Source organism: Mustelus asterias, chromosome 10 (assembly GCF_964213995.1).
Source record: "Mustelus asterias chromosome 10, sMusAst1.hap1.1, whole genome shotgun sequence".
In the NCBI taxonomy this organism is placed as follows: domain Eukaryota; kingdom Metazoa; phylum Chordata; class Chondrichthyes; order Carcharhiniformes; family Triakidae; genus Mustelus; species Mustelus asterias.
In genome coordinates this window covers 52,857,223-52,884,045 of record NC_135810.1, presented here as the reverse complement: position 1 = coordinate 52,884,045, position 26,823 = coordinate 52,857,223, and the positions used below count along the sequence as shown (strand labels likewise).

Here is a 26,823-nt window from a genome sequence, read left to right as displayed (position 1 = left end):
GGATAGGCAGGTGAAGGGGAAGGGGAGCTCTCAGACCGAAGGGTTGACGTGTGTTTATTTTAACACAAGGAGTATAGTGAACAAAATGGATGAACTCAGAGCGTGGATCGCTGCTTGGAAGTGTGATGTGGTGGCCATTACAGAGACTTGGTTATCTCAGGGTCAGGACTGGGTACTTCAAGTGCCGGGTTTCAGATGTTTCAGGAGGGACAGGGAAGGATGCAAAAAAGGTGGGGGAGTGGCAATGTTGATCAGGGATAGTGTCACAGCTGTAGAAAAGATGGATGCCACGGAAGGACTGTCTACGGAATCTCTGTGAGTGGAGGTTAGGAACAGGAAGGGGTCGGTAACTTTACTGGGTGTTTTCTATAGGCCGCCCAATAGTAGCAGAGATGTGGAGGAGCAGATTGGGAAGCAGATTCTGGAGAGATGTGATAATAACAGAGTGGTTGTGATGGGAGATTTTAATTTCCCAAATATCGATTGGAATATCCCTAGGGTAAGGGGTTTAGATGGAGAGGAGTTTGTTAGGTGTGTTCAGGAGAGCTCCCTGACACTGTAAGTGGATAAGCCTACAAGAGGAGAGGCTGTGCTTGATTTGATATTAGGGAATGAACCTGGGCAGGTGTCAGATCTATCAATGGGAGAGCATTTTGGGGATAGTGATCATAACTCTATCTCCTTTACACTCGCATTAGAGGGAGATAGGATCAGCCGAGCTAGGAAAGTGTTTATCTGGAGTAAGGGCAACTATGATGCGATTAGGCAGGAAATTAGAGGCATAAATTGGAAGGAGGTTTTCTCAGGGAAATGTACGGAAGAAATGTGGCAAATTTTCAAGGAAAATTTGTCTGGAGCTCTGCACGGCAATGTTCCAGTGCGACAGGGGAGTTATGGGAGGTTACAGGAACCGCGGTGCATGAAAGCTGTAACGGATTTAGCCAGGAAGAAAAGAAAAGCCTACAAAAGGTTCAGGGAGCTAGGTAATGTTCGAAATCTAGAAGAGTATACGACGAGTAGGAAGGAACTAAAGAGGGAAATTAGAAGAGCCAGGAGGGGACATGAGAAGGCCTTGGCAGACAGGATAAAGGAAAACCCCAAGGCATTCTGCAAGTATGTGAAGAGTAAGAGGATAAGATGTGAAGGAGTAGGACATATCAAATGTGACGGTGGGAAAGTCTGTATTGAACCGGTTGAAATAGCAGAGGTACTCAATGAATACTTTGCTTCAGTATTCACAGTGGAAAAGGATCTTGGTAGTTGCAGCGCAGACTTGCAGTGGACTGAGAAGATTGAGCATGTGGGCATTAGGAAAGAGGATGTGTTGGAGCTGTTGAAAAGCATCAAGTGAGATAAATCGCCAGGACCGGATGGGATGTACCCCAGGTTACTGTGGGAGGCGAGGGAAGAGATTGCTGATCCTCAGGCGATGATCTTTGCATCGTCAATGGAGACGGGAGAGGTTCCAGAGGATTGGAGGATGGCGGATGTGGTTCCGTTATTCAAGAAAGGGAGAAGAGATAGCCCAGGAAATTATAGACCGGTGAGTCTAACCTCAGTGGCAGGTAAGTTGATGGAGAAGATCCTGAGAGGCAGGATTTATGAACATTTGGAAAGAAATAGTATGATCAGAAGTAGCCAGCACGGCTTTGTCCGAGGCAGATCATGCCTTACGAGTCTGATTTGAGCTTTTTGAAGATGTGACTGGACACTTAGACGGGGGAAGGGCGGTAGAAGTGGTTTATATGGATTTCAGTAAGGCGTTTGATAAGGTGCCTCATGCAAGGCTTATGGAGAAAGTGAAGGGGCATGGGATACAAGGGGACGTTGCTTTGTGGATTCAGAACTGGCTTGCCCACAGAAGGCAAAGCGTGGTTGTAGATGGGTCTTTTTCAGAGTGGAGATCGATCACCAGTGGGGTGCCCCAGGGATCTGTTAAGGGACCCTTGCTCTTTGTGAGTTTTATAAATGGCCTGGATGAGGAAGTGGGTTGGCAAGTTTGCTGATGACACAAAGGTTGGAGGTGTTGTGGATAGTGCAGAGAGATGCCAGCAGTTGCAACGACACATAGATAAGATGCAAGACTGGGCGGAGAAGTGGCAGATGGACTTCAACCCAGATAAATGTGTGGTGGTTCATTTTGGCAGGTCGAATAGGATGGAAGAATATATTAAGGGTAAGACGCTTGGCAGTGTGGAAGAACAGGGGGATCTTGGGGTCTGGGTTCATAGGACGCTCAAAGCGGCGTCGCAGGTAGAGGCTGTGGTTAAGAAGGCGTATGGAATACTGGCCTTCATCAAGAGGAATTGAGTTTAGAAATCGGGAGATAATGCTGCAGCTGTATAGGATCCTGGTCAGACCCCACCTGGAGTACTGTGCCCAGTTCTGGTCGCCTCATTACAGAGAGGATGTGGAAGCCATAGAACGGGTGCAGAGGAGATTTACGAGGATGTTGCCGGGATTAAGTGGTATGCCTTATGAGGATAGGTTGAGAGAGCTAGGTCTATTCTCCTTGGAGAGGCAAAGGATGAGAGGTGACCTGACAGAGGTGTATAAGATGTTGAGAGGTATTGATAGAGTGGATTCTCACAGGCTTTTACCCAGTGCTGAAATGGTTGTCACGAGAGGCCACAGGTTTAGGGTGTTGGGGAGTAGGTATAGAGGAGATGTTAGGAGTAAGTTTTTCACTCAGAGGGTGGTGGGTCCGTGGAATCGGCTGCCGGTAGTGGTGGTGAAAGCGGATTCGATTGAGTCTTTTAAGAGACTTTTGGATAGGTTCATGGAGGTTAGTAAGATAGAGGGATATAGATGAGCCTCGAAGGTAAGGAAATTGTTCGGCGCAACTTGTGGGCTGAAGGGCCTGTTTGTGCTGTAGCTTTTCTATGTTCTATAAATCCCCAGGACCGCACAGGGTATTCCCTCGGACCTTCAACGAGACTAGTGTTGAAATTGCAGTGGCCCTGGCAGATATATTTAAAATGTCGGTATCCACGGGTGAGGTGCCGGATGATTGGAGAATAGCTCATGTTGTTCCGTTCTTTAAAAAAGGATCAAAAAGTAATGCGGGAAATTATAGGCCGGTAAGTTTGACGTCAGTAGTAGGTAAATTATTGGAAGGAGTATTAAGAGATAGGATCTACAAATATTTGGATAGACAGGGACTTATTAGGGAGAGTCAACATGGCTTTGTGCGCGGTAGGTCATGTTTAACCAATCTATTAGAGTTTTTCAAGGAGACTACGCGGAAAATAGATGAAGGGAAGGCAGTGGATGTCGTCGACATGGACTTCAGTAAGGCCTTTGACAAGGCCCCGCATGGGAGTTTAGTCAGGAAGGTTCAGTCGCTAGGGATACATGGAGAGGTAGTAAATTGGATTAGACATTGGCTCAATGGAAGAACACAGTAAGGAGTCTAACATCACCAGGTTAAAGTCCAACAGGTTTATTTGGTAGCAAACGCCACTAGCTTTCGGAGCGCTGCTCCTTCGTCAGGTGAGTGGGAGTGAGTGGAACAGTTTATGACAATAATCTTCATCGTAGCACATTCTGCCTGGGCAAGCACCATCCAGGGTGGAGCTTGAGTTCCAGGTCACCTGACCCATTCTCTTAAAGGGGCATGATCCAGCATATATATCAACCCCCACTCTCCTCACATAATTATGATTATGAGGGACCATGTAGGCAGACTACAAGTTGGATTTAACAACCCCCATCATCAACGTCCCCTTCCAAATTTGTCAGCAAGAGTGTAAAATTCCACCCTATGTGAAAATTTAAGTTGCTGGCATGTGAATGTTTCAAGACTGACTGTCACTATTTCGCATTCACAATCTCTTTTCAAATTATTTTTGCAATGATCTACAAGGCGATCAGGAATGATTCACTTTGCCATTTTGATGTTTATTGAAGCAAGTGAAATGTTACACGTGATGATATGAAATCATATCAGCAGGCAAAAAGATATTCATTTACTTCATCGATGTCCTGTCTTGTGAAATCCTGCTGATGAACCTGCAATTCAAGAAAACAATTTTCCATGTTATTAGGATTTCACTCTGGCAAGTAATAAATGGCTATTAAAAACTGAATATTACACATACATTACCCGTTTCACGTTTTCTTGTTTTATTCTTCCTCGTGTACTGTGTGAAATACCACTGGACTCTCACATCGGTAATAGACTAAAACAGAAAAATTTAAATTAAGTATGAACTCAAATCTATGATGCAATCTGTATCTGTTATCAAGTTCTGTGCCATTCAAAATAATGTACAGTCTGCATGACTTGGTTCCTAAAGGTGCTATAGTTTTCATTCATGTTATTGATGCCATCAAATTAATTCTGTTCGACATTACATTCAATGGCTTAAAGAGAGGTTAAGGGGTTAAGGTGCAAACACTATAAGATATGGTGCAAGTAATTACTCAATCGTCTTTCGGATGAGATGTTAAACTGAGATGTATTGATTCAATACAATTCAGTGATGTTATCTGCGACCTTTCTCGAAAGTAAGGCTCAAGAATACAACATCAGTACATGCATACAGTCATTGGGGGCATTTTTTATTATCCTGAAAGTACACTACAGGATAAGAAATAAATTTAGATTGGGTGCCTTAGATCGTAAAATAAATAAAATATGCAGCAATGATACATCAGATTGATAATTTAGAAAGTAAGTCCTGAAGAGTTAGAAATTCATTGACATAATAAAAGAATGCAATGCAGGTGTGGCAATGCCTGCTCCAGTAAATTAACATATGTGGCGTGATAGACTTGCATAGATTCACTCGGACATTGAGTGCTGTAAGAAGTGATGTAACACAAACAAATGTCTCTCCAGAGAGCTAGTGTACCAATAGAGAATAGAATATCTTAGAATGTGAAAATTAGCACTGAAATTCGATGGTAAAAGGAGACAATATGGAAATCATCGGAACTGTGGTTTCCCAAGGCAGAGAATGGTAACATGATCAGTGCCTTTGAGACAGACCCAGAAGGAGACCCAGTGGTACAGGAGACCTGAAGGTTATAATGAAGAGACAGCAACTAAATACCAAAGAGGGTGGTGTGTGATAAGAAATCTGATACGCATGCCAACTATGAAAGTCATCCTCATCACTTAAGTACTGGTAAGATCAATGTCTACCTATTAGTTGAAGTTATACAGACATTTATTTAGTTCTTCCTTATTAGTGTAATCATGCATTGATTGTATATGACCTGGAAGTTTAACAGGAGAGATTTTAAACAACTTCAGTGAGTATCCCATATCCCTTAACTCTTTGGTATCCAAGATCTCTCACTTGAATTTACTCAACCAACAATCATCCACAGCCTTCTCAGGTGGAGTTTCTAAAGATACAAACTCTTTGAGTAAATATTTTTCATCTTTGTCCAAAATTGCCATTCCCTTATTCTAAGACTGTGACCTCTTGTTCTATGCTCTCCAGCCAGAGAAACATCTTCCCAGCAATGACCTTTCAAGCCCTTTAAGAATTTTACATGTTTCAATGAGATCATCTCTCACTTTTCGAAACTGTAAGGGAATATAGGCTACTTAATCTTTCCTATAGGACAATCCTGATTCCCAGGAATCAGCCGGTCGAATCATCACTGCAATCCCTCTGGGGCAGTATTCCCTTTCTTTGGTAAGGAGACCAAAAGTGTACACAGGACTCCAGGAGAAGGGGTGGGCAATTCTCCCAGCCCGCTGCGCTGCCGAGAGACTCACGTGGAGGCCATTTAGCAGGTTCCCCGCTGGGTGCCATGGCCTCTACGAGTGTCCGGCCACCAGATTTCCGGACCTCTCAGCTCCACACCAGAAATCGGTGCAAGCTGTATTAACTATTCTAATGAAGATAGAATAAGACATAGGAGCAGAATTAGGCCACTCGGCCCATCGAGTCTGCTCCGCCATTCAATCATGGCCGATTTTTTTCTCATCCCCATTCTCCTGCCTTTTCCCCATAACCCCGATCCCCTTATTAATCAAGAACCTATCTATCGCTGTCTTAAAGACACTCAATGACCTGACCTCCACAGCCCTCTGCGGCAAAGAGTTCCACAGATTCACCACTCTCTGGCTGAAGAAATTCCTCCTCATCTCTGTTTTTAAAGGGTGTGGCTGTGAACAGTAACTGCTGCCTTTCTCCAGTTATTGTGTTATGGATGTGTCATTCTTACCCTCTGACAGTGCCAATTCCCTTATCTTTCCACTGTGAAGTCACCTCTTCTACACCCCATTGTTTCCCCCAGTCACATAGTTGATGCTAATTTCCCCATCAAAACATTCCTTCAAACAGGTGCCCTTATCAATTCCCTTTTATTATATTCCAATTTCATCTCTTAATCTTAATTTTCCCCAATTCTTAACACTTACAACATAAAGCTATCCATATCATAGTTCCAAATTAGGACAACATAAAATGTCTACCAATTTTAGTTAATTTAGGATGCTCACAACTAAATATCTTAAATTACATTTTACTTATACAAACTTTGAAAGTAAAAAAAATAAGTCAATTGTACATGTTTATATCATTCAACTGTCTGACAAAAACATCATCTTACACTGTACCTTCACAGTCTTCATTTGTTGCAAATGGAGAATCCTCATGCGACAATACTTGCTGACATCCTGGATTATGAGATGTGGAACTTTGTGGGGACCTTTCATCATGTCTACAACTGTGAGAAATTTCTCTTGTTGACATTGGACTTTCTGGTTGGTCACAATATGAGGAGTAAGAGGAACATTTCTCCTTTTGGTCTGTGTCTGACCAACACAGTTCTTCAGTTGGGCTAACAAAAAGAGTGCTTTGGTTACATAACTCAGGTTTTCTCCCTTCTTCATGTTTAAATATTCTTGATCTCTGACAGTCTGGCTTGGAAAATTTACTCTTTGAATTCACCAAAGTTTTATCTGGCTTTGTTTGATTTGAATACCGACTTTGAAAAGTTTTCTTGGACTTTTTCTTCGCAACATGGGTTCTGGAAGTATGGTATGATTTATTGAAGTTTTCATAATAATCATCATAGACTTCCTCATCAGAAACACACAAGTAGTTTCCATCATCAGGATCTTGAGATGTAATCATTATTCTCTCTTGCAAGGTGTCACAAGGTCTTGTAGGTGATCGCTGTGCACAAATTATTTCCGATAGATCAACTTGCACCTTTTCTTCTTCATTCTGATTTTTAACAATAGCTCCTGCAATTATTTTAACATATCCATGTTCTTCACCTTGTTGAATATGACTTTTTGCTTCCTCAGTCAATTGTTCTGAACAGGACACATCATTCCCAATCTCTCTTGCACTTTTCGATGAGGTTTCTTCACAATCAGCAGAAGGAATGAGACGTGGCAATAAAACGGAACCCATGTTTTGTTTCAGATAAATGTTGAAATCCTCCTGCACAGTCATGGGGGATAAAGGTGCATTTGCTCCCATCATTGTTGGACCTAAAGACAGTCCCACAATAGTCACTGGTTTATATGTCAAATCAGCCAATTTCGGATCTGTTGTCCAAGTTGAAGAGCCCACAGTTTTCATGCATTTTGGCCTATAACTGGGTGAGGCTATGGAACACTCTAATTCAAGACAATCATCACTCCATTTACTCTTTCGGTTTTGTTTTTTGAATCTTCTATAAGGGGTATTTAGCTTCAGCAAACGTTTACTTGTGTAAGAACATCTGTGCACTGATTGCAGTTCCAAAGATTGCTTTGTCATATCTGTATCCACTTCATCTTTAGGTTCCAAGTTTGGATTGACTGGAAATGTTTCCATGCTATTTACACTGCCTTTACCATCTTTACAATTTGGTGAAGAAACTGTGCTTGCACATAACCTCTGTTTAGCAGATACATCTGTATCAATTTTGCTCAGTTCAGATCTATTCAGTGCTCTTGTACTTCCTTCTCCAGTCTGTACCAGTGGCATGAAATCCTTTACTGATGGAAAAGGAGTTATAAAGCTCTTAAACGAGGCCTGGATAATATTGGGAAGACCCTGTGTGTGATTTATGATCCGGTTGTTTGTATTTATTTCCAATGCTTCCTTAAATTCCTCACTTAGGAATATTAGCTCATTTACAGAAACAGCAATATCAATATCAAGATACTGGCTAAATTGGGACAGAACCAGTTTTGGAGGTGATGGAATGAACTTGTCTATTGATCTTTGGATATGCAATGGTATGCCCCAATGGGATTGAAATCTTTTTGCTGTGATGTGCCATTCCAGGATTTCAATGGTTTCAGTAGACTGAAAGGCTAATTCCATACCTATGTGCTCTATTTTAGCTTCACTTGGTTTGATTGCTGGAAGCAAAGATGGTGCTTTAGGAATCATCATTTCTACTGACTTGTCAAATGTAGTTGCAATGCCCCAAAGGTTATTAATCTGTTTGTGCTTTAAGTTTGTACCTAAGTGATGAATGATATCCTGTTCAGCAAACAGAATATATGGTAATCTTGTTCTCTTAAATCCTTCAACATGTGTTCTCAGCTTTGGTAATGATTTCTTCAATGCTGGAGGATAACTTTGTTTGTACAATTCCTTCACCAGTTCAGGAAGACAATCCAGTTTAATAGATAGACTTTGTTTTATCACACACATATTTAACTTATTACTACATTCTGGTACAAGTTCAGTAAGAGTAGACTTCCTCCTTTCTCTCTTTTTCATTTGGACACTTCCCTTCAAACTTCCATAGTATGAAGTATTATTTTGTTCTTTGTTCAGAAGAGATGTGCACGAAGAAGAAACTGTTTTATCAGCATTTGATAAGCCTTTCTTTCTGGACTTCATTCTATGCTGTTTTTTAATTTTAAATTGTTCTACAAAATCCCTTATAGGTGGAGGAGGTGCCATAAATTCATTTAAAGATGCCTCAACAAGCCTGGGAATGCCCCATACGTGATTTACAATCCTTTTCTTTATATTAACTTCCAGTGCCTTTTTCAGCTGATCATTCATGAATTCTAACTCGATTGGAACAATAACTATTTCAACATGAAACCCTGGATTGAGCCGGGCTAAAATCAGCTTCGGAGCTGGTGGAATAAATGCTTCTGCTGATCTTTGAACATGTGATGGGAAACCCCAAGGACACTGAAGCTTTTTCTGCAAAATATGCCATTCTAGAAAGTTGCTGGTTTCATCAGAAAAAGAAGTTTGTCCAGGTACAGATTTAATTTGAAATCTACTAGCCTTAATTGATGGAGGAATGGGTGGTCCCTTGGGAATCATCATTTCTACTGACTTTTCATACTGTGTTTCAAGTCCCCAGAGATACAAAAGTTGCCTGTGCTTCAAGTTCATTTCTATCTGATCAATATCATCTTGTTCAGTAAAAGGTATATACCTGATTCTTGATTTTTTAATTCCCTTCCCAGGTGCAATAAGCTTTGGTAAAGATTTCTTTGACACTGAAGGATAGGTACATTTGTAGAACTCTTCTACCAGTTTAGGCAAGCATTCAGTTTTAATTTCCAGACACTGCCTTAGCACACTCATATCAAGGTTTTTGTCAGACTTTAATCTAAGGATAACACTGGCAGCTATCTCTTTCACTTTATTTATGTGCATTTCGTCTGTTCCAAATTGTGAACCTAATTTTCCTCCTTTCAGTCGCAAGGTTGTGCCCCGAGAAAATATTTCATAACTTCTACCCAAATTGGCACTATTGAATACTGTGCTGCTTTCTTTAACATTTTCTGATTGTTGGACGAAGCTTTCATCATATGGAGTAGGACCCATAAATTGCTTTAAAGATGAGTTAATAACTTTTGGAAGACCCCAATTTTGATTTATGATCCTTTTCTTTATATTTTGATTCAGGGTTTGCCTATGTTCGTCAGTAACAAATGCCGGTTCAAAAGGAGCAACAGCTATTGCACTATCAAGCTGGGAATTTCACTGGGTCAGAATAAATTTTGGAGCAGGTGGAATTAAGACTTCTAGCGATCTTTGAATGTGCAAAGGTAAGCCCCAATTGTACTGAAGTTTCTTCTGTGTTATGTGCAGTTCGAGCTTGTCTCTTATTTTCTTGTAAAGGAAGTTGTTTTCCATACCCACAGGCTCTATTTGAGCTCCACTGGCTTTGATTATTGGAGGCAATGCTGGTACCACTGGAATCATCATTTCCAATGATCCTTTATAGGGAGTTGGAAATCCCCACTGATGTGTAATCTGTTTGTGCATTAAATTCAATTCCAAACGATCAATTGCTTTTTGTTCAATAAAAGGCATATATGTTGATCTTTGTTTTTTAAAACCTATGCCAGGTAAAATAGCTTTAGGCAAAATCTTCTTTGATGCCTGAGCATTGAGAGCACTGTAGGTATTCATTACCAGTTCAGGTAGGTGCTCTGTTTTAATTTCTAAACACTGCTTTATTAAGCAGAAATCTATAGCAGCTCGACATGTAACGCCGTGATTATCAGAAGAAAATACCTCGATATTTTTTTCCACTTCTGTGCTTTTTTGATACTTTGATAAAGGCAATTTTCTTAATTGGATAATACTGTCTGAAGTAGGCACTATGAAAATGGGCATTGCCGCATCTTGTGGCTGTAGAATTAAATCTTCTGTTTTTGGGACAACAGGTATAAAATTCTTTACAGATAACTGAATGATCTTCGGAATGTCGCATGTGCAACTTATAATTCTTTTTCTTGTATTCCTTTCTCGTATTTTCCGGTGTCCATTACTAAGGAAGGGCAGTTCAACCGGCACACAGATCTTCACCAAAAAAACCTCTTGTTTTAACTGTGATGGAATTAATTTTGGGGCAGGTGGAATAAAGTTTTCTTGTGATCTTCGAACATGGAGTGGAAAATCCCAGTTGTGCTGAAGTTTCTTCTGTGTTATGTGCCATTCTATTAAGTCCTTAGTTTTATTGTCAATGAAGGTTGTTTCCTGACCCACAAATTCTATTTGGACTCCATTTGCTTTGATCACTGGAGGCTCCGATGGTACTTTTGGAATCATAATTGCCATCGATTGTTCATATTGGGTTGTATATCCCCAGAGATGGGTAAGCAATTTGTGCTTTAAGTTCAGTTCTAAATGATTAACAGCATCCTGTTCAATAAAAGATATGTATGACAATCTTGGCTTTCTAAATCTTTTGCCAGGGGCAACTGGTTTTGAAAAAGGCTTTTTTGACATTGAAGGGTAGGTGGCTTTATACATCTCATTCACTATTTCTGGAAGACCACTATTTTTAATTTCAAGGCACTGTTTTATCAAACATATTTCTACCTTGTTCTTACTTTCTTGGTTGAGTATAGGGGAAAGCCGTATCTCTTCTACATTGCAAGGTTTCAGATTACTGCTATATTTCTGACTCTGTTTTGAAGACAGTTTTATTTTCTTCGTCTGTAAAAATGTGTTAATTGAGGCATCTACTTGTACATCTTCCATTTGACTATTGCTGGAAGATATTTTGCTTTTTTCCAACACTTCAGATTGCAGCATAGGAGAAGCTAGGAAATTACTTAAAGACGATTGAATAGCACTGGGGAGGCCCCACTTGTAATTTAGGATTCTTTTTCTTGTATTCAGCTCAAGTCTTTTTCTATGTTCTGAGATTAAGAAAACCATTTCAGGTGAAACAAAAACCAAAGGAAAACCAGGCGGTGGTTTTAGCTCCGAAGGAATTAGCTTTGGAGCCGGTGGAATAAATGTTTCTTGTGATTTCTGAATAAGTAATGGTAATCCCCAATTACCATTTTGAAGTTTCTTCTGTGTAATGTGCCATTCCAGTCTGTCTCTAACTTTATCATCAACGAACCTTGTTTCTTTACCAACAGGGTATACTAGAGCTGTACTTCTCTTGATGATTAGAGGTTCAGATGGACCTTTAGACATCATTATTTCAATTGATTCTTGATAAAGATTTGGAAATTTACATAGATGGGTAATCAGTTTGTGCTTTAAATTCATCTCCAAGTGATTAACAGCATTCTGTTCAATAAATGGTAAACAATGCGGTCTTGGCTTTTTTAGTCCTTTACCAAGTGCTATGAGCTTTGGCAAAGATTGCCTCGATTGCGAAGGATAGCTATTTTTATAAAATTCCTTTAACATTTTAGGTAAGCACCCGGTCTTAATCTCTAGAGACAGCTTTGTTAAACAAATTTCAAGTTTGTCTTTCAATTCTGGTTTGAAGTTCGCAAGTGAAAATTTCTCATCCATTTTTTTAGTTTTCTTGCTTTTGTTATTCTTTTCATATTGTAGCGCTGATGATTTCCCCCTTCTGATTGCTGTCAACGTGTTGTGAAGAAACATTTTGTTTTCTTTATTGCCCACATTAATGTTGCAGCATGCATCTGGAACAGTAGTTATAAACTTATTCAAAGAGGATTGGATAAGATTAGGAAGACCCCATCTGTAATTGATCATCTTTTTCTTTGTATTCACCTCCAATATTTTCTTATGCTCATTACGAAGAAATGGCAGCTCGGGTGAAATAACTACGACTGAAAAAGCAGGCTCTTGTTTTAACTGGGATGGGATTAGCTTTGGAGCAAGTGGAATAAATGCTTCTTCTGATATCTGAACATCTAATGGTAATCCCCAGGTTTTCTGGAGTTTTTTCTGCATAACATATCTTTCAAAGTTGTCTCTCACTTTGCGATCAATGAATGTTGTTTCCCTACCCACTTGTTCTATTTTAGCTCCACTTGACTCGATTGCTGGAGGCATAGGTGGCACTTCAGCGATCATCATTTCCAATGATTTATCATTTAGGGTTACAAGTCCCCAGAGATAGCAAATGCGTTTATGCTTTAGGTTCAGCTCCAAACGATCAACTGCACTCTGCTCAATAAACGCTATATATAATGAACGTGGCTTTTTATATACATCACCAGGTGCAATAATCTTCCTTAATAGCTTCTTTGACATGGAAGGATAATTTTTTTTATAAGATTCTTTTACTATTTCTGGTAAACAATGCATGTTAATTTCCAGACACATTTTTCCGAAGCACATATTAAGTTTATCTGTATACTCTTGTTTGAAGTTGAACAAAATGGCCACTTCAGCTGTTTTGCTCGGTGTTGTGTCTTTGCTACCATCTTTACTTTTGTGCATTTGCGAAGGAATTCTCATCCTACTTCTTCTATCAATATTGCTGGGTTCTGTATTGTTGGCTTCTACTATTCTTGACTGTAACACTAAATCTTTTCTTGATGTAGAAAGGGCTATGAACTTTCTTAATGAAGACTGAATAAGTATTGGAAAACCCCATTTGTGATTTATTATCTTCTTCTTTGTATTAAGTTCTAATAATTTCCTAAGTCCTTTACTTAGAAATGTCATTTCAGTTGGAGCAACAATTACTTCAAAGCTAAACTGTAGATATAGATGGGATGGAATCAGTTTTGGAGCAGGGGGAATAAAGGTTTCTGCTGACAATTGAATATGCAACGGTAAGCCCCAGTTCTGTTGAAGTTTCTGCTGTGTAATGTGCCATTCTATTCTGCTCCTAACATCATATTCAATGAAAGTGCTTTCCATACCCACAGGTTCTACTTTAGTTTCACTTGCTTTGATTGCAGGAGGCATAGGTGGTCCTTTCGGAATCATCATTTTGATTGATTTATCATATACAGTTTCAAGTCTCCAAAGGTGGATAATCTGCTTGTGCTTTAAGTTCAGCTCTAAATGATCAATAACATCTTGTTCAATAAATGGTAGGCACCATGGTCTTTGTTTTTTGCAACCTTCATTGGAAACAATAAGTTTTGGTAATTCTTTTTTTGCTGCTGTAGGGTAAGTACGTTCATAAAATCCCTGTACAATGTCAGGTAAATTATGTGTTTTAATATCAAGAGTTTGCTTTAATAAACACATATTTAGTTTATCTTTACATTCTGATTTGAGATTGGAAGAATCTGGGAATGCACTTATCTTCTTAAACTTTGCTCTTTTATAAACTTTCTGGCAAAGCAGTGAAGGGAACTTTTCCTTCTTGTGCCCTGCAGTAATTTTTGAATTAAGATCTATGACATTGTGAGTGAATGTTTTACTTCCTTTTATGCTTCCTGACTGTAATGTGTCACTTTGTAGTGATGGCGTTGGAGTAATTAAGTCCTTCAAGGATGTCTGAATAAGATTTGGGAGACCCCATTTTTGATTTATGATCTTTTTCTTTGTATTCATTTCCAATCTATTTCCATCTTCAGCACTTATAATAAGTGGTTCAGTTGATGTCACAATTATATCATGAATACAATGTGGCTTTAGCTCAGAGGAAACCAATTTCGGAGCCGATGGAATAAATGTATCCATTGATTTCTGAATATGTAATGGAAAGCCCCAATTATTCTCTAGTTTTTTTCTCGTAATATGCCATTCCATTTTGTCTCTAACATCATTGTTAATGAAAGATGTTTCCATACCTACAGTTACAATTTGAACTCCATTTGATTTACGTATTGGCGACACATTTGGTCCTTTAGCAACCAGCATTTTGACTGACTTTTCATACAGTGTGTCCTGTGCCCAGAGATGAATAATCTGTTTGTGCTTGAAGTTGAATTCTAAACGATCAACAGACTCCTGTTCGATAAAAGATATATACAACGATCTTGGCTTTTTGAATCCTTCACCAGGTGTAATTAGCCTTGGAAGACATTTCTTTAATTGCACAGGATAGGTATCTTTGTACAAACGTTTTACGAGTTCTAGAACACTGTGCATTTTGATTTGTAGGCTTTGCTTTGTTAAGCATATACATAGTTTATCTTTCTGTGCTGGTTTCAGACCAGCAAAATCATCTATTTTGTTTGCTGTCTTGTTATTACTACTTCTTTTAGATTGTGGCAACAAAATCTTTCTTCGAATGCGCAGTGGAAATATGCCTCGAGGAAACAGATCACTCTTTACCTTTTCAATGGGAGTGTTGCTCAATTTTTTCTTGTCTTTAATTATTTCAGTTTGTAGCATGAAGTCCTTCACTGATGGAGCAGGAGCCATAAAATTACTTAAAGATGACATAATGAGCTTGGGTAGGCCTAATTTCTGATTTACAGCTCTCTTCATTAGATTGAACTCCAGTCTTTTTTTATGTTCATTGTGAAGGAATGTTGGCTCAGGCGGGGCAAAGACAGTCACAAAATTAGGCTGGGGATTTAACTCAGATAATATTAGTTTTGGAGCAGGTGGAATTAAAGCTTCTTGTGATCTCTGAATATGTAGTGGTAAACCCCACTTTTGCTGAAGCTTTTTCTGTGTAATATGCCTTTCAAGGTCTTTTCGAACTTTATCATTGGAGAAATTAATTTCCACGCCCACAGGCTCTATTTGAGCTCCATTCATCTTGAAAGGTGGTGGCATAGGTGGTGCTTTAGGAATCATCATTTCCACTGATTCCTCATACAGAGTTGCAAGTCCCAAAGAATTGGTCATCTGTTTGTGTTTTAAATTAAGTTCTAAGCGATCGATAACATCCTGTTCCATAAAAGATATATACATTGCTCTTGGCTTTTTGAATCCATTTCTGGGTACAATTAGCTGTGGTAATGATGCCTTTGAGGTCGGATAATAGGTGACTTTATAAAACTGCTTCACTCTTTCTGGCAAGCAGTCCATGCGCATTTCTAGACATTGCTTCATCAAGCATACATCCAGTTTATTTTTAACTTTTTGTTTCAGATGAGCAAAGACAAACTGCTCACCTAATTTAGCTGTTTTTGAATTCCTTTTACCTGTTCTGTATTGTACTGAGAACGTCTTTTCTCTTTGTGGTTGTACAAACATTTTCTGTTGAAAGCTCATTTCATTATTCTCTATTTCAGTGTTATTGGCTTTTGGTTTCTTTCTTGCCATGTTTTTTGACTCCATAATATCATTCATTGATGGTGCAGAAGCAACAAATTTTCTTAAAGATGACTGAAAAAAATTAGGGAGACCCCGCCTTTGATTGATGGTTTTTTTTCTGGTGTTCAGCTCCAACATTTTATTAATTTCAACATCTACAAATGGCAACTCACATAGAGTAATGACCAAAACAGAATCAGCTTTTGGGCTCAGCCGAGATGGAACCAACTTTGGAGCAACTGGAATGAATGCTTCTACTGACTTCTGATAATATGATGGCTTGCCCCAATTGTGTTGAAGTTTCTTTCGAGTAACATGCCATTCAAATTTATCTCTGACTTCTTTGCTAATAAAAGTGGTTCCCATGGACACAGGCAGTACTTGGCTTCGATTTGCTTTGAGTGCTGGAAGTGCAGATGGAGCTTCGGGAATCATCATTTCTATTGACTCTTCATGTGGAGTTTGAAATCCCCATAGGTAGGAAATGTGTTTCATCTTCAAATTCATTTCCAAGTGATCAACAGCATTCTGTTCAAAAAATGGTATATACCACGGCCTTGTTTTCTTACAACCTTCACCAGGTGGAAAAGATTTTGTTAAAGTTTTTTTTGGTGTTGGGGGGTATGTATTTTTGTAGCATTCTTGTACAATTGCTGGTAAATTGTCCAGTTTTATTTCGAGACATTGTTTTATTAAACACATATCTAACTGATCTTTATGCTGCGATTCCAGGGTAGCAATCACAGATAACATTGGTTTTCTCTTCACTTTCATTAATTTGATAGCTTGGTCACAGAATGGTGCAGACGTTTTTTCTCTCTTGAGTTGTATCAACTTGCTTTGCAAACAACTTGTTTTAAACTTACTCTTTAACAAAACCTCACTTTCTTCTGATATTTCTGACTGTGACTTGATACCCTTTACTGATGGTGCATGAGACATAAAACTCTCTAAAGACAAATGAACAAGCTTCGGGAGACCCCAATGATTTATGATCCGTTTTTTTACATTCAGTTCCATTCGTTTCTTATTTCCAACGTCGAGAAATGCAGGATCAATTGTAACAACATTCACATCAAAATTAGGACATGGGTTGATCTGTGAATTAATTAGTTTTGGAGCAGGTGGAATGAATGCTTCTTGTGATCTTTGAATATGTAACGGAAAACTCCCGTTACTTCCAAGTCTTTTTTGTGTAACGTGCCACTCTAAAATCAACCTGGCTTTATTAGTAATAAAAGAAGTCTTTACAGCCGTAGGTAGTATTGTAGCGTCAGTTGCCTTGATTACTGGAGGAACAGGTAGTACCTTAGAAATCATCATCCGTAATGACTTTGCATGTAATGTCTCAAGCCCCCAGAGATGGCAAATCCGTTTGTGCTTTAGGTTCAGCTCCAAGCGATCGACTGCCTCCTGCTCAAAAAAAGGTATATAACATGGCCGTAGTTTCTTATTACCTTTGCCAAATGTAATTAATTTTGGTAAATCTTTTCTTGATTCGAAAGGATATGTGACTTTGTACATCTCTTTTACTATATTAGGAAGATAATCCATTTTAATGGCTAAACATTGTTTTGCTATGCACATGAACACTTCTTTAAGTTCTATCTTCTTGAGATCTATGTTTTTCCTCCTACTTTTATTCTTTAGAAATGGCAATTTTGGGGTGTATTGCAGTATCTCCTTACGATGTTCACTGCTGACAGACATTGCTTTTCTTTTTATAATGTCTGAATGGGCAATGAGATCTTTTATTAAACTAAAATCCATGAAATTAATTGACGATCTCTGCACAACATTGGGAAGGAGACCCCGTCTATTATTAATAATCTTTTTCTTCATATTGGAGTCCAACATTTTCTTATGATTATCACTTATAACTGTCAGTTCAGTTAGGACAACAGCTAACTGTGAACAAGGCAGTGGATTTAGCTGGGAAGAAATCAATTTTGGTGCAGGTGGAATGAGTGCATCTCTTGATCTCTGAATTTCTGTTGGTAGACCCCAATTAAACTGAAGTTTTATCTGTATAACGTGCCTTTCCAGATAGTTTCTGACCTTATCTTCAAGGAAAGTAGTTTCTGTACTGGTGGGTTCTATTTTAGTTGCACGTGTCTTAAGTTGTGGAGGTAATGGTGGTGCTTTAGGGATCATTATTTCCAAGGACTTTTCATATGAAGTTGGGAATCCCAACAAACTTGAAATAAGCTTTTGGCTTAAGTTTACCTCCAATCGAGCAACGGCATCATGTTCCATAAAAGATATATACAATGGCCTTGACTTTTTATATCCTTTTCCAACTCTAATCAATACTGGTAAACGTTTCTTTGACGTTAGAAAATAGGAATCATTATGCGATTCCAATACCGGATTTGGTAAACAATTTAGCTTCATTTCAACCTTTTGTTTTGTTAAGCACATAATTAATTTATTTTCATATTCTGGCCTGAAGCTGGTAACAGCAAATCCCTCTTTTAATTTTTTTGTTTCTCCATTCCTACGATTACGTTCAAGTGACAGAAGCATGCTTTTGCTTTCATTCTGAAGCATGTTTTCCTGATAGGGAATGATTTTAGAAGAATATGATATATCAGTGTTATTGAACACTGAATTATTTCTATCAGTGCTTTTTGATTGTAGCGGTGCAGGAACGTTATAACCATTTAAGGTTTGCTGGACAAACCTGGAGGAACTCCACCTATTACTTGTAATTCTTCTATTCACATTTCTTTCAATTTTTTTATGTTCTGGAGTTACGAATGGTAATTCGGTGGTAGTAACCGTATCAATTAGACTTAGCGGTGAAGAAATCAAATTAACTGAAGAAAGGGATGCTTCTGCTGGCTTCTGGAAATCTGTGGATAAATCCCAGTTGTGTTTGAGCTGTCCCTGTGTAACATGCCATTCAAGACTGTCCCTTGTTTTGTCATCAATGAAAACTGATTCCACACGAACTGGCTTTATTTGGGCATCATTTGCCTTGGTTGTGAATGTTTCTTTAGGAGTCACCTTTCTCACTGAATTTTCAAAGGAAATTGGATATTGCCAGAGATGGGAAATAAGTCTTTGCTTTAATTTCATCTCCAAGCAATCAACAGCATCTTGCTCAATAAATGATACACATCGCGGCCTTGGCCTCTGACTTCTTCTATCAAGAGGAGTAAAGTTAATTAAAGGTATTTCATTTGGGTGAACACTGCTGACTGATTCTTGAATATCAGATGGAATTTCAAACTGTTCCTCAGCAACGTACATTTCAGATTCATTTGTAATGTTCTGAACCTTCTCTATCGGCATGGCTATGTCAGTGCTGCAAGATTTACTAACCTGAATTGATGAATGGCTGTTACTTGCTTTTTGTTGTGTTCTAAATTCAGCTCTGTCTGTTTTGATCTCATCAAAACAATTAATTTGTTTAGAATCCATTGCTTGGGTCACAGATGGTGGAGCCTGTTTCTTATCAAGAGATTGAGGTTTTAAATTAACCAATGTCTTAGTGCTAAAAATGGAGACTGGTGGAATAATCAATACATGGCTTTCATTGAATGTTTCTGAAAGTGACTTCATTATGTTCACATTAACAGAATCTATGAGGTTAACCCCCTTGATTAATATTGGTCTCCACTGATGAATTCCAATCCTCCTTTGCAAATTAAATTCCAAGTCATAAATGTCAGGTTCCAGAAGGGCTGGCATTTTCAAATCCTTTCCGATGAGTTCAATGCATGATTTCTTAGGTAAGGATAACAGTGGAAGCAGTATCAGTGAAAGTGACTTCTTATGCATAAATGGCAATCCCCACTGACCTTCTAATGCCATCTGAGCAACATTCAGCTCAAGAGTACCAACCCGGTTATTAGGTAAGCTTGGAGGAACTGAAGGTATTGGTTGATCATTCGCATTTTCCATTTGCTGAACTTCTCCATTCACTCCCTGAATTTTTTTGTCAATTTCCAACTCTTCAGTAACTGGTGTTGAAACAGAATGAAGTTTTCTTCTGAGCTGAAGTAACTCAAATTTTTCAACATTTTCTTTGGTCAGCAAAGCAACTTTCTGAATGCGTGGATAAACATGAAAATTAGTATTGCTTGCCAATGCATATTTTTCATGTTCTCCCAAATGGTAAATTTCAGGCAAAGGTAGCTGGTTCTTTAAGTTAGAAACTTCTAATGATTCCATCTGTTTTGTCTCTGAGTCTGGGAAGACTGTTACATGAAGACCATTAGTGTAATTATTGTTTATAAAATCATTCTGTACTGGCACGCTTTTTATTTTGTCAATTATTGCTGTGGAGGCAAGCAAGGTCTGGCCTGGTGGGGATGTTAGACAGGAGGATGGCATGCATCCTGATGTTTCTATTTCACTCAAGGTTTCATACACAGTATTACTAGTAACTGTGCACTGCTTATCAGTACTTCGCCATGTAATGCTCAGAGTCATCCTCCATATTTCTTCAGAAGAGAACTGGTCAGATGTGTTTGTTCCAATCGAGGTGTAGTTTTCGAACAAATTCTGTTCTGGGCATTTTTGTTTCAAGTCTGATGAGGCGATACAGCTCTTTCCACCACCGTTTAAAGCACTGTTAAGAGAAGAGGTATCAGAAACTGAGCTGGACTTTTTGTAATTTAATTTTTCAGATGTAACTGAGCCAAATGAATGAAGGGATGTATCCTTGCCGCAATGGCGATGATGATCACGTAAAGGTATCTCATTGGAGCTTTGATGTAATGCTTTTTCATTTAGTGCTCCTTCACCTTCTTCAAACTTTTACTTGTCAAATTCTTCTCTTGCATTACGTTGTTTTCTGTTTAGTTGCAATACATACAAGTCAACACATTAAAAATAATTCAAATTATCTCATCAATATATATTAACAGAACAATGTTATACAGGCAACTTCTCACAAATGTACATTTTAAAGAACAAGTACAAGATTTAGTAGATTGTCACTCTGTTTCATAGGGCTGAATTTTCTGGTCCTGCCTGTGGCGGGTTTCATGGTGGGCAGGAGCAGAAAATACAGAGAGAAGCCGAAAATCAGATTTCTGGCAGGAAATTAATTTGGAATTTTCCCCTCACCACATTCATGGTAGACAAATGGCGAGTTGGGTTTCCCACTGATCCATGACAGGAATGCCATTTGGGTACATTACCATGTCATGAATACTCAATATAAGTCTATTTGCTGGTTCCACCTTCTAATCTTGCATCACCTTAGTGAGAAATTAGATTGGTCGATACAAGGTTTGCTGCGGCTGGTGAGATAGATCGCACAGTGACAAATGGAGGTGGGGGCTGGGAGAGTATAAAGAGGAAGTGGAGAGCTCCTTTAAAGAAAGTCATAATCACCAGTCAGGGCGAGGGGATCAAGGTGAGAAATGAAAAACAGTTGTTGGGCTGAGTCGACCTCACATTCGGTGAGATGTTAAAGACAGTCTTGAGGCTTCCAGGACCAGGCTACAGCACTATGCAAGACATGTACATTACTGTACTATCCCAGGGAGGGACAAAGTTGAAGTGCTCAATTTGGATAAGGTACGGCTTAGTATGCAGGGCATGAACATGGTCTTACCATCAGTGGCCATAGGCTTGTCTGGCTCAGTACTGAGTTGCAGATGGTACGGTTAGGGGAGCTTGTAAATCAGGAAAACATGATAGAGGAGTAGTCAAACTTTGTGTGTGTGTGTGTGGCGCGTTGTCCTCGGGATATGATAGTGTACAGATCCTCAAGATTGGGAGGGGTGAGGTCTACATGGGACATATGGTATTGATGAGTTCAGGTGGCTGAAATGTTCATTACAATTACAATGGGATCTCGGGTTACTCGGAAGCTGGAGAATAAAGAACAGTACAGCACAGGAACAGGCCCTTTGGCTCTCGAAGCCTGGGCTGATCACATTGTTCTATCTTGACCAACCGTCTGTATCCCTCTATTCCCCAGCTGTTCATATGTTTATCCAGATAAGTCTTAAATGTCGCTAACATGTCTGCCTCAACCATCTCACTTGGCAGTGCATTCCAGACCCCCACCACTCTGTGTAAAACATTTCCCCCGCACATCTCTACTGAACCTTTCCTTACAAGAATAACAAGAAGGACATTTTCCTACAATTGTGGAGTTGCAGGAAATTTGGAGGAACCCGAAAAGTGACAAGGAGAGGTTTGCAGCTCGTCTTTAAACAAAAAGGTTGCTGCACCATAGCCTGAAGTTTTTACAGTTTGAAATCAAAGCCTGCACAGCATGGGTCTGAGAAGTGTGGGAGGAGCCCAGGACTGAGTTGCTTTCAAGGGGCACCCTCGAACTGCATTGGTACTCAACATTGAAATGATGCTCGAGCTGGGAGAAAGATTTCCTTGAGAACCTGCAATTGGAGCCGTCCCCTTTTGATGTGTGTCAGAAAGAGACTGCAGGAGTCATCGAGTTCTTCAGGGTAATGTCCAAGACCCAACTATTAACAACTGCTTCATTAATGACCTTCCTTCATCATAAATTCTGAACTGGAGAGGTCTGGTGACGTTTACACAATGTTCAGCACCATTCATGATTCCTCAGATGAGAAAGCAATCCATGTCCATATGAACACCGCTCGACAATCACCAGGCAAGACTGTTCTCTTCCTGTTGGGGAGCACTTCAGCGGTCATGGGCATTCGGCCTCTGATATTCAGGTAAGCGTTCTCTAAGGCGGCCTTCACGACACACGATGGCGCCGAGTCGCTGAACAGAAACTGATAGCCAAGTTCCACACACATGAGGACGGCCTCAACCGGGATATTGGGTTCATGTCACACTATGTGTAACCCCCACAGCTTGCCTGGACCTACAGAGTCTCACTGGCTGTCCTGTCTGGAGGCAATACACATCTCTTTAGCCTCTCTTGATGCTCTCTCCACTCACATTGTTTGTATCGCAAAGACTTGATTAGCTGTAAGTATTTGCATTCCAACCATTATTCATGTAAATTGAGTTTGTGTCTTTATATGCCCTGTTTGTGAACAGAATTCCCACTCACCTGAAGAAGGGGCTTAAGGCTCCGAAAGCTTGTGTTTCTTTTGCTACCAAATAAACCTGTCGGACTTTAACCTGATGTTGTTAAACTTCTTACTGTGTTTACCCCAGTCCAACGCCGGCATCTCCACATCATGACTACCATCGACACCGCAAACTGCCACCTCCAAGTGGAGAGGATCTCCAAGAAGATCGCGCATATCGACACAGACATCAAGTTTCTACAAAGATGCAAGAAATCAGACAAGATACCGAAAGGACTACAGATCACGAACCCACTCAGGTCAAACTATAACAGACTACGCTGAGAGACTTTGCCGTCGCACCTCTCTCAAACACTCCTCAAACACCTCGTACACCAGCTCAACAGTAAACGCCGCAGCCTGGAAACCAAGATAGAGTCCACATTCTCAACTTGCGCTCAGGATGCAGCCCAGCTGCGAAACTCTGCCAAGCAGGCGAGACAAAGGAACTACACCATCTACATGCACACCAAGAACAGGAAACTTGAGAAACTCGGCATCACCACCAGCAGCAACCAAGCCTCCCCGGTACCACAGTAGAAAACAGTACCACTGCAGGGAAGTCCATTGTCAACTTGTCTGACTACACACTTCAACCAGATGAAATCGAAGTTCTCAGCCGAAGGCTTAATTTTTGCCCCACCACCAAAATGGACCACATCAGTCTCGCAGCAGACACAGGAATTCATCAGGCGAATGAGGCTGCGGGAGTTCTTCCACAAACCCCAAGAGGACAACAGCAAACACAATGAGACAGACAATGAACCGGAACAGCCGACAGAGAGATCCGCAGTGCATCCGAAGAGGAAAGAGTCGAATTGGACTCCTCCGGAAGGCCGCTGCCCTCGACTTGACATGTATGCCCAAGCCATCAGGAGGTGCGGCAACACCAAATTCATCAGCCGCACTCACAAGACAGCCCCGAACATCACCCAAGTACAACGCAACGCCATCCACGCTCTCAAGACCAACCGCAACATTATCAAACCAGCAAAGGAGGGGCCATCATCATACTGAACAGAACGGATGACTGCAAAGAAGTGTACCGACAACGAAACAACGAGGAACACGACAGACAGTTACCCGCCGATCCGACCAAAGAACACACCCGTCAACTCAACACTCTGATCAAGACCTTTGATCCGGACCTTCAGAGCACCCTCCGTGCTCTCATCCCACGTACTCCCTGCATTGGAGATCTCTACTGCCTCCCGAACATACACAAGGCAAACACACCCGGCCGTCCCATCGTATCGGGCAATGGGATCCTGTGCGAGAACCTCTCCCGCTATGTCGAGGGCATCCCGAAACCCATTGTACAAAGAACCCCCAGCTTTTGTCGCGACACTACGGACTTCCTACAGAAACTTGGCACACATGGAGCAGTTGAACCAGGAGCGCTCCTCGTCACAATGGATGTCTCGGCACTCTACAACAGCATCCCCCACGACGATGGCATTGCTGCAACGGCCTCAGTGCTCAGCGCCGACAACTGCCAGTTTCCAGATGCAATTTTACAACTCATCCGCTTCATCCTGGACCACAATATCTTCACCTTCAACAACCAGTTCGTCATCCAGACACACGGAACAGCCATGGGGACCAAATTCGCACCTCAATATGCCAACATCTTCATGCACAGGTTCAAACAAGACTTCTTCACCGCACAGGACCTTCAACCGATGCCATACACTAGATACATCGATGACATTTTCTTCCTTGGGACTCGTGGTGAACAATCACCGAAACAACGATATAATGAAATTCCATCCCACCATCAGACTCACCATGGACTACTCTCCGGAATCGGTTGCATTCTTGGACACACGCATCTCCATTAAGGACGGTCACCTCAGCACCTCACTATACCGCAAGCCCACGGATAACCTCACGATGCTCCACTTCTCCAACTTCCACCCTAAACACGTTAAAGAAGCCATCCGTATACACAGGATCTGCTCGGATGAGGAGGATCGCAACAGACACCTCCAGACGCTGAAAGATGCCCTCATAAGAACAGGATATGGAGCTCGACTCATCATTCGACAGTTCCGACGCGCCACAGCGAAAAACCGCACTGACCTCCTCAGAAAACAAACACGGGACACGGTGGACAGAGTACCCTTCGCCTTCCAGTACTTCCCCGGAGCAGAGAAGCTACGGCATCTCCTCCGGAGCCTTCAACATGTCATTGATGAAGACGAATATCTCGCCAAGGCCATCCCCACACCCCCACTTCTTGCCTTCAAACAACTGCACAACCTCAAACAGACCATTGTCCGCAGCAAACTACCCAGCCTTCAGGAGAACAGTGACCACGACACCACACAACCCTGCCACAGCAACCTCTGCAAGACGTGCCGGATCATCGACACAGGTGCCATCATCTCACGTGAGAACACCATCCACCAGGTACACGGTACATAGTCTTGCAACTCGGCCAACGTTGTCTACCTGATACACAGCAGGAAAGGATGTCCCGAGGCATGGTACATTGGTGAAACCATGCAGACGCTGCGACAACGGATGAATGAACACCGCTCGACAATCACCAGGCAAGACTGTTCTCTTCCTGTTGGGGAGCACTTCAGCGGTCATGGGCATTCGGCCTCTGATATTCAGGTAAGCGTTCTCTAAGGCGGCCTTCACGACACACGATGGCGCCGAGTCGCTGAACAGAAACTGATAGCCAAGTTCCACACACATGAGGACGGCCTCAACCGGGATATTGGGTTCATGTCACACTATTTGTAACCCCCACAGCTTGCCTGGACCTACAAAGTCTCACTGGCTGTCCTGTCTGGAGGCAATACACATCTCTTTAGCCTCTCTTGATGCTCTCTCCACTCACATTGTTTGTATCTCAAAGACTTGATTAGCTGTAAGTATTTGCATTCCAACCATTATTCATGTAAATTGAGTTTGTGTCTTTATATGCCCTGTTTGTGAACAGAATTCCCACTCACCTGAAGAAGGGGCTTAAGGCTCCGAAAGCTTGTGTGGCTTTTGCTTCCAAATAAAACTGTTGGACTTTAACCTGCTGTTGTTAAACTTCTTACATATGCAGCAAGACAATGGACAATATCCAGGCTTGGGCCGACAAGTGGCAAGTAACATTCATGCCAATAACCATCTCCCCATGACATTCAATGGCACTACCATCGCTGAATCCCCCACCATCGACATCCAGGGATTTAACAATGATCAAAGCCTGAACTGGATTAGCCATATAAACATAATGACTATAACAACAGGTCAGGAGCTAGGAATACTGTGGCAATTCACCTTTTGACTTCCTTCCCCAAGGCCTGTCCACAATCTACAAGGCATAAGTCAGGAGCGTTATAGAATATTCTCCCCTTATTTGGACTGCCCATACCTTCTTCAAGAAGCTCAACACCATCCAGGGCAAAACAGCCCTCTTCATTGACACTTCTTCCACAAACATTAATTCCCTTCATCAGTGAGGCACAACGGCAACAGGACATACCATATGAAAGGTGCATTGCTGGAACTCACCAAGGCTCCATTGACAGCACCTACCTAACCCACAACCACTATCATCAATAAAAAAAAAGGGCAGCAGATACATAAGAACACTAATGTTTATCTCAAACTACCTCCACATCCTGACTTGAAAGTATACTTTGTTCATTCACATCTAACAGTCCCAGGGTGGAGGAGTATTGAATAATGGAACCTGGTGCTCATTGCTGCCTTCTTGATGGCAGTGATTCAATTGAGGGGAGAAGGGCCCCGCACCGTCTAGCCCATCTTCCAGAGGAGGCCTCGCCTGAGGTCCATGGTTCAGGGGAGCCCCAGTGCCACCCAGAGGATGAGGAGTTTAGACCCATCTAATGGAGGCCACCTGCACAACCAAGGGTATGTCGAAAAGTCTCTCCTTTCTGGAGATGAGCAAAGACAATGTCACATATATCTGCATCTGTCAAGGT

At 40.9% G+C, this 26,823-nt stretch overlaps 1 protein-coding gene across 1 annotated transcript in view; it reads right to left on the bottom strand.

Annotated features, from left to right (window-relative positions):
* Positions 1–3,419: 3,419 nt before the first annotated feature.
* The window catches only part of LOC144499444 (uncharacterized), a 34,331-nt gene continuing 10,927 nt past the window's right edge, over positions 3,420–26,823 (bottom strand). Inside the window, exons 2-8 of the mRNA XM_078221429.1 lie at positions 16,013–20,643; positions 14,420–14,977; positions 13,538–13,678; positions 11,285–11,473; positions 6,581–9,466; positions 4,101–4,181; positions 3,420–4,011 (exon numbers count right to left, since the gene is read on the bottom strand). Of these exons, the coding sequence (XP_078077555.1) occupies positions 4,126–4,181; positions 6,581–9,466; positions 11,285–11,473; positions 13,538–13,678; positions 14,420–14,977; positions 16,013–20,279 (8,097 nt within the window). The 5' untranslated portion in view covers positions 20,280–20,643 and the 3' untranslated portion in view covers positions 3,420–4,011; positions 4,101–4,125. The remainder of the gene's footprint in view (positions 4,012–4,100; positions 4,182–6,580; positions 9,467–11,284; positions 11,474–13,537; positions 13,679–14,419; positions 14,978–16,012; positions 20,644–26,823) is intronic.